General features: G+C 32.0%; 1 protein-coding gene across 1 annotated transcript; it reads left to right on the plus strand.

Annotated features, from left to right (window-relative positions):
- Positions 1-559: 559 nt before the first annotated feature.
- Positions 560-6,214, plus strand: LOC149236694 (protein MODIFYING WALL LIGNIN-1-like). The gene is made up of 4 exons (XM_089369002.1): positions 560-658; positions 743-876; positions 4,742-4,807; positions 5,884-6,214. The coding sequence occupies exons 1-4, from the start codon at positions 560-562 to the stop codon at positions 6,212-6,214; spliced, it is 630 nt and encodes a 209-aa protein (XP_089225128.1).
- The last annotated feature ends 10,610 nt before the right edge of the window (positions 6,215-16,824 follow it).

Here is a 16,824-nt window from a genome sequence, read left to right on the forward strand (position 1 = left end):
TGGAAAATTCCATGAACTATAAGGTTTTACACAAGACAATTGATTTTCGGATATGTCGTCATTGATTATAATAGCTGGCGGTTGCTCAAATAAAGACTCTAGCTGGCTATATATCAAAGCCACATGTGTAATGTATTGGGCTAGCAATTTTCTATATATGAATGAAACTAAAAGAAATTTCTCTTTTTGCGTTGTGTAAAACTCCATGTCGAATCTGTGAAGCATTATTTTACAAAGATTTCTTCTTGTTGTAATAGTTCGCCTCTGTATTCTATTTCCTATGTCTGCACTAGATTCTTTGCCTATGTTTGGAATGCTCTTTTTTTATCATAACAGTATCAAGTTATATGATCAAAGCAATTACTGTAAACAAATGAGTGGGGAGGGAGCATTTAGCAATGTAAAAGCTCTGGCCTCACCAGTCCCTTTGAAGAGGCCATTGTAAATTAGCGTGCCAATTTTCAAGATATAAAGCAACTGGTCTGCTAGATTTAGGTAAGTATCCCCTGTAGTCTGTCTGATTAAGTTGGGGAATAACCCTATTCATATCTTAAATAATATGCAAAAGTCAAGGGTGAGGAACTTCCAATACTTAATAGGATTCTTGGGACTGATTGTTGTGGTAATGGGCGTCGCAGAAGAACTTACACACAACAAGGTGTGTAGTGGGTATTTATCAAAACTGACACTTAGGTTTTATTGTTATTAACATGAATTTGATCTATGATGCCCTAATGCATAGGCCAATGATGTGCTGTATGAGGAGGGGGGATGCAACTTTCCATCAAGCCCTGCATTGGCTATGGGAACCACGGCAGCTTTGTCCCTTTTTTTTGCCCAATTAATAGCAAATGCCATTGGAGGCTTCGTTTGTTGTGCTAGGGATCAATGATCAAATTTGAACACATCAGAGCCCTTCAAAGGGCCTCTAGCACGTCCCAGAAGTAGGGAAAAAATTTTACTAGTCAAAAAAAATTTAAAATTTGAATTTTGCCATTTTAAAAAGAAATTGGAATAATATTATAAATTTTTTTAAGAAGGGCTATTATGTTGTTAACTAGTCTATTTTTTTTTTTAATTTCATTTTTTTTGAAATCCAGACTTTGAGAATTTCAATTTCCAGCTGTTAGTGCACTGTGAGTCTATCACAAATTACAATAGTTAAACTTGTAAATTTCCTTTCTCAACTGATGTTAAATCCCATTTCAAAAACAACAGTTTCCGAGTTGCTCCCATTTCAAAAACAATATTTTCCTTTTGAATTGCATTTTCTAATTTATGCCTAAAGCTTTCCATGCTAGCTTCAAATGAAATAAAACTAGATTCAAATGGAATAAAGCTTTCCACACTAGCTTTTTAAGAAAGTTAGTGACGGTCAAGATTTGTGATATTAACCACTTAGGGCCAGCCAGTGTAGAACGAAGAGGAAAACATTTCAGAAACAAGGGTATTTCAGTGAAACACATTAGCTTGTTCCCATGTTGAATGGATGGATGAATTAGCACGTTTCTCTATTGAATGGATGGATACGGTAAGAGAGATTTGAACTTTCTTCATATTAATATGAACAGTGATTGGAATCTCTAATTTTTCTGGTTTCCGTTTCAGTAATTCATTTGTTATTTGTCCGTGTTTCTGGATTAACATTTCTTTGTCTATTTGTTTTTAATTTCTTCCAGCGTCGAGGGCAGAGCATTGGGTGCAAAGCCCCTAATGAATAGTAACAATACTACTATAATTTCCTTATTCCAGCGTCTAGGGCAGAGCATTGGGTGTAAAGCGCTTAGTGAATAGTAAGAATACTACAACAGAGTCATATTTTTTTAAGGTATTGTATAGTGTGGTGTTTGTCGATTTGATTTCTTTGTGAACCATAATTCATTTAATTATTTTCAAAATTGGTAAGGTGATTTGTTTGTCCATTTACTGTTTTCAACGACTTTGTTGAGTGTGTAGGGTGGAGAGTTTCCTATACAAAGGTTTCGGTGAGCACTGTTTCTCTGAAGCAATATCGTTCTAAGGTACCTTCCCAACTTGTCTAGACTTTTCTCTAGACTTCCGCTCCTATTCTTCATGATTCTGCTCCCATTGGTGCAATATGTTCAATGAGCAATTATCTCACGAGAAAGATGCATTTTTTTTCAAATTGTGTCATTATTATTTTTATCTATTACTGATAAGAACCATTAAGGCTTAACAACTTTCTGTTTGATAATGGTAAAAATCACCACGTCTTAATAGCTTTTCATTTATAATTCTATGTGCTAAGCAATAACAAGGTGTGGTTATACTATGTTTTAGAGTTTTTAATTGAGATTTGGTAAAACAATTTTTGTTGGATTATGTTATTTCAATGATCCATGTTGTTATATCATGTTTTGAAAATTTTAGTTAGAATTTAGCAAAATCATTTTTATTAGATTATATTTTTAATTTATTAATATATAAATAAATTAAATATTATATATATATATATATATATATATATATATATATATATATATATATATATATATATATATATATATATATATATATATATATATATATATATATATATATATATTCAATGAAAAATCAAACTATGATTCTAATAAATTTCTGCGAAACAAATTTGATAGAATATATCATAAAAAACGTGGCAACATAGAATAGTTACACCAACGATTCACAATCAATAGTTGTAAGTGTGAGATGTTACAACAGATTTGATTTTGACGATTTTAGTTGTATGGAATTGGAAGAATTGATGTATTGAATTAAACATTGTGCTAAATACTGATATAGTGAAGTTATAAAAGAAACTTTGGTATGCGCAGGAGAAGCAATCTATCATAAACATCTTACGAGCCAGAATGAAAGTTTGCCATACAACATTGCTGGAATTGGAGGTACTGTATTGAACAGTGTACCACATACATACATGTGTGTGTGTGTGTGTGTGTGTGTGTGTGTGTGTGTATGTATGGAGGTATTGAATTGAACAGTGTACCATAAAGATTCTATCATTAATTAAAATTGTTAATCTCGCAAAGTCTCAAACAACATATAAGAAAGAACATGCTAAGCATTGGAGAATTATTACATTCGAACTTGGAACTGTTGTATAAAAGAAAAGTTCAATATATAAAAAATTTAAGTCTTTCAAACGCTGGCAATTGAAGATTTATAGAAGATCAAAAAGCATGCCTTGAGTTTAGATTAATTACCATATGCAACAATTATATACTTTATTATAAATGCAAATCAGTAGGTCTTCAAGCTATTCTTGTTGGAAGGGAAGTCTAGTGAGAGGAAACACCAATTCTTACTCCAAATAGATTAGTACAAGTTCCTTCTCTAGGTGAATTAGTACAAAGACCAGGAAGTAATGATACAACAATATAAATGTGAAAGCACAAAAGCAAAGGCAGCAAAACATTACAAAATATGCATGATAGAAAGTAGTTGTGGTAAGGGAATTCCTGGCCCCCAAGAGTGGAATTGTAAGCTGTTGAAATGAAACAGATAAAGAAGGGCAAAACTGCCATTTGCATGAAGTCTAGACAATAAAGAATTTAACAAACATGTTAAAAAGGGGCCATTCTTGATGTTGTAAGGCAATGGGGAAGAGTTCCTTTTATCAAAGAAAAAAAATTGCTCTGATGTGGTAAGCATGTTTTTTTTTTAACTTTGTGAGTATTATCATAAAGTTTAGTTTAGTTGGGTAACATTTAAGGAATAACTCTTTGGCTAAGGTGCTGAGTGTGGGTGAAGTTATTTATTCCACCAAAGATACTAAGTTAATCACAGAAACTATTGGAAACTTGTTTATATGAGCAAAATGGCCCAGTTACTCCCAGAAACTTGAAGAAATCTGGCTATCTGAGCAAAATGGCTCACAGATGGAAAACATGTCCTATTGGGGAAGTTGAATTGATGTAAAATATAACCATTCCTTAGAGCAACAAGGAGTTCCATCTCCTTAGATACTTTATTCAAATGCCACATCTATTTTACTCGTCGTTCAAAAACTACCAAAAGCACTCTTTCAGTCCAATGTAACATGTTTGTAATTACAAATTCCATTAACCATAGTTTGATCATACATAGAAAGAATTTACTTTTACTATTTGGATAACATTGTATTTCTTACACATATGTTCTTCACTACTCATATCAATTTAATATAGCAATTTCCCATACCACATCAAATGACTCTTGGCACAGTGGAATTTGTACTGTGAAATCATGTTATCGAGGCTCTTCTGCGCCATGTTTTCTTCAACTGCATGTTGAGATGTAAAGTTTTTCTTTCATCTCAAACTAATTCTTTTTTGGATGTTCTTACACCAATATCTGCTTAATATAACAATAATTCAAAGACAGAGAACATAACATTTGGTGAACATAAATGTTATGAACATAGTTGGCCTATCACTTGTTAGTTACAATGCGTATGAATTGTACGATGAATATTAGACTTGCAGATGTGTTGGAAGGGGTTATTGTTCTTGATAAACTGAGGAATATCTTGTAGCTTGCAACATTGTAAAGGCATCAGAAACCAATAGTATGTTGTCTTCAAACTCAACATTAGTTCCAAACTACCGATTCACCATGTGTTAAAAAAAGAAATTTGAAGATAATTTACTGTTGTCAATTGAATTGCTTCTTTTTTTTATGCTTTTCATTATGGAAGGACGACCTGAATGTGTGCCCTTCTAAAAAAAATTAAGACATGCCCTTCAAATTTGATCACTGCTAGGGATCAGTGCAATATTCTCACCTGCAACAGACTGACTACCATTATTCTCCTCGTCTCATGGTACAGTGTTCTATTAAAATGCTCAGATAATTGATTTCTGTCTTTGAATTCTGATGGCAGGGTGTTTCTGAAAATCACCATTGAATTGAATTGAATTTCTGGTTCTCCCTTGCAAAACATTAAAACATTTTTGGGCATTGGTTGTAAACTTGAACAGATTTCAGAGTAGATATGAGCAAAATCAGTTGTTTGAATTTCTCTAAAAATCACCATTGAATTGAATTGAATTTCTGGTTCTCCCTTGCAAAACATTAAAACATTTTTGGGCATTGGTTGTAAACTTGAACAGATTTCATAGTAGATATGAGCAAAATCAGTTGTTTGAATTTGCTCCTGTTAGTTATATTATAGAATGTTTTCCAAATTTGTAATCAAGATAAAGATGGTTAGTTATATTATAGAATGTTTTCCAAATTTGTAATCAAGATAAAGATGGTTTAGAATAGAGGGCAAATACTATACACATCCTGTAATAAGAAATCATTGGCTTATTGCTTAAGATAGTTTAGAGTAAAGGGTAATCTCAAAGATGTGTAGTTTAGAGTAAAGGGTAATCTCAAACATGTAGTCTAACAGTTAAGTGGGGAGGTCAAATATGTAGTCTAATAGTTAAGTTGGGAGGTTTGCTCACTACATGTTTTGTGATCGGATTCAAAATCTATAATCAAAATAAAAGTGACATAGAGATAAAAATAAAAGTGAAATAGAGATAAATATGAACCAGTAGTGAATATTATAAAATTAGTAATCCTTAACTGATAGTATGCTATGAAAAACAGAGATCCATAAATTCCAAATTAGTAATCCTTGACTGAGTGTATGCAGTAAAAACTAGAAATCCTAAAATTTCATTATAGATGTATATACAGAAATTGTTTTGAATTTATTTCTGTCAATTATATTTTGAAATATTCTCTAAATCTATAATCAAAATAAAGATGGCTTTTTATAGTCTTGGACTGGATGTATGTATGCAATAAAGACCAGAAACTCCATGATGTATGGAGAAAGTCCGGAGAATAATATGCCCAATTGCCAAAGTCTCATTCTCATGCCTGTGGGTTTTTTTTGGGCAGGATGAGTTTTGCAATCATAATTTATCTATTTGTGGAGGGGTCGAGCATGATTCAAAGCCAACCATACAACAAGCCCTGGTTGGATGAGGGTTGCTATGTTGTGAAAGCTAGAGTTTTCAGCGCAACAGCTGCCTTATCATTTCTAACAGTCATATTAGACATTCTATATTACACAGCAATTACAGAAAAGAGAACTGAGGATCTACCCATGACCTCCTCAGTTGTGCCAGTGGCAGTGCCATCGGCCATGAATTCAGAGAGAGCTAATTCTACAAGGAATATTGAGCTCAACAACCTTGATGGGTTGACCTCTGGTAAACATGAGATCTAGAGAAATTATTTCTAGACAATTTAAAAGCACAGAGACCAGAGATCTAGAAGTGCATATACTGTTGCAGATGACTAAGCAGATTTGTAAAAAGGGAGAAAACCATGGGGGCTATTCACAGGCCAGAGACGTACAACAAATACTTCAATTGAAAACCCAACAGCTAGATTTTACTTTGTAATATATTATACTAGATTTGTCTCAAATGGGAATATTGAGATCCAATAAATAAGGGACATTGAGCAATCATAGTCTGAGACTCCCACACAGTGACACACCTCTCTCTAACACAACGTGTGAGAGAGAGTGTTTAAGCACACTCGCAAACAATACATGGGCCGTCAAACACAAACCTTGAGCCATAAGTAATCATTCATCCATCTCAGTATACTTAATTATGGAATTGGACCATATCACACATTCACAAAGAGAAGGCTCAGCAGGAAGGGTGAAGCATACCCTTGCATTCATCAACTGAGTCTTACTGTTAATAAGTTGTAATAGTTATAGTCATAATCAATTATAATCAGTTTCACCCAAATGATTTATATCTATGTAGCCTAAGCACAACATTCACAGACACAGATACACAGGGGATAATAGAGAAGGTTGAAGCACGACTTATCATTCTTTCATATCAATATAGATAGTAATGGATTTGAACTGGATACATACAAAAGGTTCATTACAAAGGCTAAATTAAATCAATCTTGTCATCATATGGATTTTACTTGATTATGGGCTGGAATAGTTACAATACATAGCCAAGTATATACAGCAACATCCGAATGTACGTTTAATGAATATACTTTAGTCTTCCTGATGATCTTACCATTACACACAAAGATTCACATTGTAGGTTTATCAGCCAGGATGAATTGTGTATATATGTAAATAAATTGGGTATAGCTGATTATGGTTTGGGATCTAACCTTGATAGCTTTTTGCACAATGGGATCATCAGGGGATTGAAGAAGGCATTTATCCAGTATCGTCCTCCTGCTACTCTAACTGAAACCCCTGATTGTGGATATGGTGGTTTTGATATCCCTCTCAAATGCCTATTTGACCCATTTGCACCGATTCTTTGCACAAATGAAAGGGAAAAATTGAATCTTTGTAAAGAATGACAGAAAATGATACAGTTAAAAAGTTGCAGAGGAAGTTCTATTAATCAAAATACACAAAGCCAAGTAAAGATAGAGAAAAATTCAATTTATTAAAAATTAAATAACAAAACACTACTACCTTAGAGAGATATCCAACTAGCATGCATAGAAAAACGAATACAGATATCCAACAAGCATGCATAGAAAAACGAATACAGATATCCAACAAGCATGCATAGAAAAACGAATAGAGCAGAGCATCTCTCAAATATAAGTAGTGTGAAACACTATCTATGGCTAATAGGCTATCACTTACTGGTTACCTGGTCGGCTAAGTTCTGGTTTTGTAGCATTTGAAGTTCCAAACTTTGCAAAGTTTTCTTATGCCATGCTCCTCACCAAAGTCACCACATTCAACAATGAATAACTTAAAATTGTTGTTGATTGGAATTTGGCACGAATTGGAACTTGGAAGTTGCAACTTGCAAACGAATCACCATAAATTAGTAACATAACTCGGCAGTGGTAGTTGGGAATTAATTACCAATAATACCATGCCATTTACCTGTTGAAAATAAGAAATTGATATTTATGACTTAGTCTGGAATCTGGATATGGTCACTTGGGAAATTGCGATACGGGTGGATTATTAAATTAGATATTAAAAATGTCAATGAATCACTATCCACAATGATTCACTCTCCGTTCAGCGCAAGGCTAAATAAATATATATATATATATATATATATATAGACATATATATATATATATATATATATATATATATATATATATGTCTATATATATATATATATATATATATATATATATATATATATATATATATAGACATATATATATATATATATATATATATATATATATATATATATATATATATATATATATATATATATATATATATATATATATAATTTTTATTTTTTTTTAACTTTTCAATTTTAAATATGCCCATCATATTGATGTTCTTAAAAATTATTGGCAAGTTACACATAATGTGGAGATTTGGAACTAGAAAGTATTTTACATGTAAAAAAGCCAAATACAAATATACGGGCGTCAAATTTAACTACTACTTGCAACAATAGCGTACTCGCACTCAACATTGATAACTATATTATTATGTCATAATAAAATATCAATTTTACACGGAAAATTATCTTTACTTCGCATCAAAGTAAAGGCACAAGTAATATCAAATACATGCCAGATTAGGTTAGAATAATTAATTATTTAACAATAACATTTACTTAAAAAACTAAAACACTTTACTAGTGCATTTGAAAATAGACTGTATTGGTTCGTATTTATAATGCATTGCATGTTTAGGTTCTACAAAATTTTCATGGTTAAAAAAGATATAGTTAATCAATGTGCTCCTATGATCCCAATGCCTAGATGGACTTTGTGAGAGACAAACCATGAAAGTATAAGATAAAAATAAAAGTGTCAAACTAAATTTTATTATCACATTTATTTCCATAGTTTGAACCACTCACATCATTAATGGTGTTCACTCTTTTTATATGGTTTTCTTGTTTTCAATAATCTATAGTATTTTTTTCTTACTTTACTAGCTTTATTGATCAATTCGATTAAATTTCAAATTTTGGGAAATAAAGTAAATTTTAGTTTTCTTTCCTTGATGAGGAAAACTAAACTTCTTCATGTGAGAATCTTTTGGGTAAATTTTTTGGTCCACTTTATTTTTTTCTTTCCTAAAGAAAAAAAATGCAATTTTTATTAAGAGAAAATAAAAATTACATTTTATAAACACACCAAGTTTGTATGCTATATTTGTGGGAAACATGTCGGATAAAAAGAAATATAAGGCAGATAGGGGACAAAAAATGGCAAAGACCCTTGATACATAGGCATGAGAGAGAAATAAGAACATATACAAAGGAAGAGAATAATAAAAGGTAACAAAAATCACATTCACAAGTCTTTTCCCCCTTCTTTTTGTGCACCTTGTGCCAACCATTTGATGTTGGTTCAATCTGAACCAATGTCAATGAGCTATCTGCATCCACTAAGACAGATTCTTTATCTGAGTTAGAACTCTCTAAAACATGGGGTATTTTAGAGCCACGTATATTGTCTGAGATCTACATGCCTACAGTGGGAGTGTCCCATTGAATCTAAATGACCAAACCAAATTGAGCTAGGGAGGTCTCTACTAGTTGTTGCCCAAGCTGAGTTATATTCTCATCTACCACTTTTTCTTGAAAATCCTCTTTGGATTCTTCCTCTTCATAATTTGTGGGAAGTATGTCAAAAAGATTCCATCCATTTGGATGTTTGGCCTACTTATTTTTCTTTTTTGGGGTTTTCGTAGCCAAAGGAATATAATTCTATAAGTGACCTATTTGAAAATATTCACGACATACGAATGTTGTATTCTCATGGTCCAAAACTTGGACCACTACTAATTTTTGTTCTTCAATGTGATATGGTTTATAATACCTTTGCTTAGATCTATTTTCACACATATTCTGGGAAAGGTAAAGATACCCTTATTTGTTCGTTCCATATCTCTTTTTTTAAATTTTCACAATGCATTACCTATGCCTTCAAGAACTTTATGGCACCATAAGGGAATGGGAAGGTTTAGGAGCCTCAAACAAATAAGCATGGTACTAACCACCATAGCTTTGGCACAAAAGCCTAGGAACCATGTCATACTAAATAATCAAGCATTACCCTAGAACCATGGCCTTTCTTGAAATAGAAAATCTAGGTCCCTTTGTGAATCAAATTGGAAAATGAAGTATCCTTGGAGCACAAGAATATATTATGATTTAGCTTCCATGATGAGAAAATCCATTGCTTTAGTGCCTAAGTTTTTGACCAAAAACTATTAAATCTACAAATGATTTTCTTTTTTCGTAGGGTTCTAAAAAGAGAGGAGACTTCTGTATTTTTGACCTCTAAGGCTGGGGCCTATTCCATTTGGTAATTATTATAAGGACTTGGAGTATTTTGGTTTTGTTCCACGTATCTAGGAACCCTCCCTTTAGTCGCGTCTTTGAATTATATTATTGCTCCATTTTCAAGCTTGGCACTAGGAGCACCTCCAAATAGTCTAGAGTTTAAAATTATTGTAGAGTTCCTCGATATAGAGGTATCTTTGAGAAATAAAAGGTCATGGAGGACATTCCCTTCATATTGTAGACATTGGTATTTTTGGGGTATGCCCCATTTCACTTGAATTATGTTTTTAAGGAATGGAACCAAGCAAGGAAAATTTTAGGGGCTAATATTTAGAAGCGGGCTAATTTTGCATGCTTTTTCCAAAAAAAGATTCACCAATTTTCCATTTTTTCTAAAAATGATTCGCCAAAATTTTATAGTACAAAACTATTTTACCTCAAAAATTGCTGAAATTTTATATAGACTAATATAAAATCGTTAGATATCTAAATAATTTTACAAAAATATTACCAAACTTTTTATAGTTTGAATATTATGGATGAGGAATATTCGCAAAGTTTTCTAAACATTAATATGAAATTCCATCCTTAAAATTTTCCCTGGAACCAAATATGTATTTTTTGTCTAGATAATTGTATCTCCCCCCCATATATCTAATAAAAATCTAGAATTTTATTTTATTTTCCATCTGTGTATGGAAAGAGGGGGTTCTAGTAGCTGCGGGAAGAGTGTAGGGGATACCCTGACCTGGCTCCAGCAGAAGCCATGAAGCCTCATGGGAAAATAAATTTGATATAGCCCTTGAAATTGTAATCAAATGAACGAAATAAACACAAGAGAAAATGTTTTCATTCATGGTACCTGATGTTCATTTAGCCCTCCTCCAAGTCAACCTCAATGATTCTCTGTCAATCTTATCAATGGCATATATGGTGGCCAAGTTGGGGCTTCAAGCATGCCATGATATGACCACCGTGATTCAACTATAATACTCCCATTTCCCATGAAAACCACACAAAATATCTGCAAATAAATCTCCCCCAAGTGGAGTCGACCTTGCTCAAGCACCTCGTAGCAGACTTGGAAAGGCACAGTGAAACCATGTCGAGAGATGGATGCATTGATTTGAGAAGGTACAAAAGTGGTAGCATCTTCAAACTTGGAATAATAGATATGAGAAAAACTAAAGAGATGCACCTTCACTCCTTCCATTTTCCAGTTTCCACCAATTTGAGTACCTCTCTTACATTGAGATAATTATATATTGATACCTTGTTACAGCTTCTTATTTTCAAATTCACTAAAGTAAAATTTGCAATTGTCTTAAGTTTTTTCCACCTTTTCATTTGTTTTAATTTTATTTTTATTAATAATGCTCATGAAATACACTTCATAATTTTTCCTAGTAATAAATTCTTATTTGGTTCTTACTATGAATTTGTAGGATGCACCTCTAGTGGTGCATCTTGATGGTTTCCACACTAACAATTTCGTATAAGAAAATGCATTGTAATTATGTATAAGGTAAAAATTTCACATAGATTTTAGAAGACATTAATAAAAATATGTAGCAGTGTCTTTAATTAGCGTATAAGCACCATTGTCTATGGGAGATATGTTGTAGCTAGTGCACTATAAAATATAATGTATTTAAATGGTTGTTTCACATTAACAGTGTTTCTCATAATACATAGGTAATTGATGTGAATATTCGTGTGTTTCTTGAAAACATGCACACTAATGTGTTATAAATTAAAATTCATCAAATTCAAGGTGTGTATATGTTTATCATAGGCACTAGTGCACACACACAAACATATTATTTTTATTATGTGTTCATCAAACCTTTTTTTTTGTCTTTCTAAGTTGATTAGTATCTATGCGAGTAATCATGCCCCTAAATGAGAGAAATATCATGAATATTTGTGTATTGAGGTGCATATGAATCTTCTAGTGTGCTTTAGGTTGACAAGTTTTGGGTTGCTCAAAAACATTGAGTGCGCTATTATCATCCAAATGAGGGCTTACTAATAAATCTTATGTGTATGTGGAGGTTGTAAGAGGACATTTGTACTATGAGGGTAGTTGGTATCCTTGAGGACCTTGAGTGATATTTATATATTGATGGGACTCTCGATTTATGGGGAGAGAGATGATCCTTATTTAAGATAAAACATAGGTAGAGAAATGGGTTAGCTAGATAGATTGTATTTTATAAGTATAAAAGGTTAGGAGGGAGGCTCTCTCTCTCTCTCTCTCTCTCTCTCTCTCTCTCTCTCTCTCGCTATATATATATATATATATATATATATATATATATATATATATATATACATACACACACACACACACACACACACACACATATATATATATATTCTATTCACAACATGTTGGATTAATTAGTTGATATAATGGTAGCATAAATTTATGAATACGTAAGAAATCATTGTATCACACAATGTTAGATGTAAATTGTTGAGTGGTGTCTTTCGGTTGGTTATTTACATGGGTATTTTTAACAAACGAGTTCACAACATTATATTTTAATAAGTTCATTAAGTGAGATAGAGAGGAATTTTCATTTTTTTGTCTTATATTTTTTTCTCTAAAAGTGAGTGCACTCCCTATAGCCTTTCCTTGATGTCTATTTTACAGGCTTATGAGAGTCATGTATGCGTAAATTGGGGGGCGGGGGGGGAAATGCTTATGCTAACTAGTACATGAAATATCTTTATTTAATATATCTTAGACAATAGGTAGAGGATGTTAGTAGTGGTTATCTGTTTCCCATATGTCAAGATGTGTACCCATGGAGATATTGATTTGGTCCTCTCTCTTGCAAAGTAGTGGAGTTCACTTAGTGAGTCATTAAATTTCTATTTAACCTAAATTGGTTTGTGTATAGTATAATTTTATGTGATTGATGTGTTGTGGTGATGTGTCCATATTGGGTCTAGGAGCAGGAGTTGGTTGGAAGCATGCTTGCAATATTATTCATGGTTTAAATAGTTCCACAGTGGATTCCTATGGAGATTGATTTATTGGGAGATTCATACGTTCTCATGACTAGGAGGTAAGGCCTTCTACAATGATATCTATGTAGAACCTCTTAGCGGAGGTGAGATAAGAGATTACATACCTTTAGATGTAGATGGGGGATTTGTGTCAGCAAATTCATGTGGCATTGATGGGACCATCTAACACAGGGAAGACAGGTAATTGAGAATATGATATGAGTATGATTGAAAGTGTTGGGATGTCAAATGGTAACCACTTTTTGTAGTGTGTACTATCAACAAGGATTTTGGCGAGATCTTAATAGGCTCGATTACCATAGGAGGGAGATAAACCATTTTTCTATAGGTGTATCTTGAGCTTCCACCACCTTAGATGTGGATATCAAGAAGCATAACCATTTATGCACATACTATACTTGAAAATTCTAATATTTTATTTGACAATATCCAAGTAATTAGGAAAATTATAAATAGGAACAGAAAATGGAATAAGTGGTAGTGATTGTGTAGGAACATAAACATGAAAAAGTATACATATCCCAAGATTTGAAACATTTCTTTATACTTGGAAATCATATAAGTATTACCACAAAACGATAATTTTGTTCCCACATCAAGCATGGTTATGGGATGTGGCTAAGTTCTACTCAAAAACAAAAATTAATAGTTTCGGTTTTACCTTACACATGAATAAGGAGAGGGAATTAATTTATACCTTCCAATAATAAAAACAACTTTGGTGTGTACTTCGACATTTTTTGTTCTTAGTTCATACAATGTTTTAGATCTCCAAGTAGAAATATTTGGTTAGTATTTCTATCATACAATTGGTTCACCAACACTCTCCATTAACTCAGAAAGGGGAGACAAGTTACTAAACTTAAGATGATACTTACTTAGTATAACTTTCAAGTTTCAAAAAATGTGCATAAAGTGTTACTATGTGTATTTTGTATATCACTTATAATATTCTCAACAATAATAGGAACTATTGGACCATAAACTTTGGGTAGACTATTTTTAACATAATTGAACAATGTGACACATTGATGGTTCTATTTCATCCCTTTATATATTGCATAACCACATACTAATGGGGTGTTATGTATGATATTAAATTCACAGTGTAGTACCATTGACCTAGGGCAATTATTAGAATATGCCATATTGCAATTTTCATGGAAAAGTAACTATCCACTATTTTGAAATGTTTGTCTATGATATCTTTCTCATAATAAGAGCTTGAAGCTTTTTTGGATTAGTGGAATATCTTGCACATCTGAATTTGATCCTAAATCATGATCCTACAAAATTTAGTGAACAATTATTTAAATGCATATGTGCATAAACAACATAAATTTGAATACATAAATGAATCATAAATAAAATGTGGACATATTGAAAATGTCAAGAAAAATTAGAGGACTTGCAACAATGTGTAGTAAATTGGAATTTAAAGAATTTGTCATTGATATTATTAATGTTTTCTTTGCATATGAACCAAAACCATTATCCATATGTGAACATATTTTTAAAATAAATTTTGGGAAGCATAAAACAATCTAACTTCAATGATAAGTTAAAAAGGATTTTAAAGTTCACTATTGTATTCTATTCATTTAGGATGCACTAGTTCATATCGATATACAAAATGCATAGATGCTTTAGAAAATGGCATACACTGAAGAGTATCCTTTTTATATGCCTTCACAAAGAAAAATATCTACAAAATATTAACAATAAAAGTTTACATCTATATTTTCTCAATTAAATTTTTTCAATGGTACATTTAAATAAAACAAATGAATCAATGCACTTTAAACTATATAGAAAACTAGAAAATCAAATTAAAATATTAAATAAACACATATATAATCAATGTGCTAAAATAATTTCATTTTTTTAAATGTGTATTTATAAAAAATCCATAATTCTTATATCATTATTTTTCCAAAATTTAGAGGGAATATTTGAGTCCACAGGGTGTGGGGAAGTTGGTGAAAAAGTTTTAAGGCACTTTTTGGTGAAAAGGTCACTAGTTGAAAATCCCATGAACACAAATCCAACCATGAGTATGGGTTGGTGTAGCTCAAGAGAGATTGGATAAATTTATTTGAAGAGCTATAGCCTATATTGGTAAACGATAGCAATAGGTCTCATGGAAATTTACAGAGGAGAATTTTCAAGTATATGAATTTACCCTATTGATCATATTAATATTCTCCCTATTCAATTCAAACAAGTCTTAGCACATTTTACAAAAGTAGAAAATATATTTTTTAATTTGTGTTTGTGATTTAAAAAAAATCCTCATGTCATTTATTTGATAAAATTTAGAAGGAATATTTATGTAAGTGTCATTTAACAAAAAACGCTTTAGAGTGGGTAAATTTTTTTTAGAGTCAAATTTCCAATGGATAATTTTAGGTTGTGTGTTTGTGTGTGCACATACACACACACATAACCTACAATTATCCATTACAAATTGAGTCTTCAAAAAAATTACCCACTCCAAAGATATAAACACACACACACACACACACCCTACAATTATCCATTACAAGTTTGAGTCTCCAAAAACAATTACCCACTCCTAATTTTTTTGGTATCTCTCTCACACATAAATGACTTCATTTTATTGATCATCTCAATATTCCCCTATTTCTTTCAAGAAAATCCAATACATTTTCAAAAAAATAAAAGGGTCTTATAGGTACATTCCATAACAATGGCAACATTAACCTAATTGTAGATGAATATATCCAAAGACAAACATAAAAATTGATGTGGTCCAAAAAGAGGAGACTTAGATCCCATTTGACATAGTGCACTAGTCGATTGCAACTTCACCAAAAGATGCAAAGCTCAAACAGGATGGCCACTTCACCAAGCCAAGGCCATAGAGAAGGTTGTTGCAAGATATGTGAATTGAGTTCTGAAGACAAAAAGGTGCAAAAAGGTTTCTTCAACCAAAACCACCCCAATAGTGAGCTTCATGTCCCTTCCCTCATCAAAATAATTAAAAAACTAAGGAATCAACATATATAACAATTGAACACCACAAAATTCTATTGTTGAGGGAAATAAAACCATGTAACTCACTGAGATAGGCATATCCATCATAGACAAAATAGAGAGAGTTCATATCTCAATCCTAACCAAAGGATATGTTGGCATTTCTAACAAATGGGTCAGTTGGTTCTCCAGTAGCATCTATAAGATCCCTTGAGGTAGAGTCTCAAATATCCAAATGGCTTAGAAGAGAATCGATGTTGCCATGAGAAAACCTGATATTATATTTTTATGATGTCACATCTACGTCTTTGCTTAAATTTTATTTATTTACTTATTCACGTATTTTTCATCTATTTAATTCTAATTAATAGAACATTATAACTCATCAAAATTCCAAGAATTGTTTCCATGTTATATAAAAATTCTATTGTTAATACTTAGCATATGATATCTCTTCCTATTGGGCACCGCTACACCTTATTATAGAGAACTTTTATATATTCACCATTCTCTT

Source organism: Pinus tabuliformis, chromosome 8 (assembly GCF_031772625.1).
Source record: "Pinus tabuliformis cultivar Carrire ecotype Pingquan chromosome 8, CPIR1, whole genome shotgun sequence".
In the NCBI taxonomy this organism is placed as follows: Eukaryota; Viridiplantae; Streptophyta; class Pinopsida; order Pinales; family Pinaceae; genus Pinus; species Pinus tabuliformis.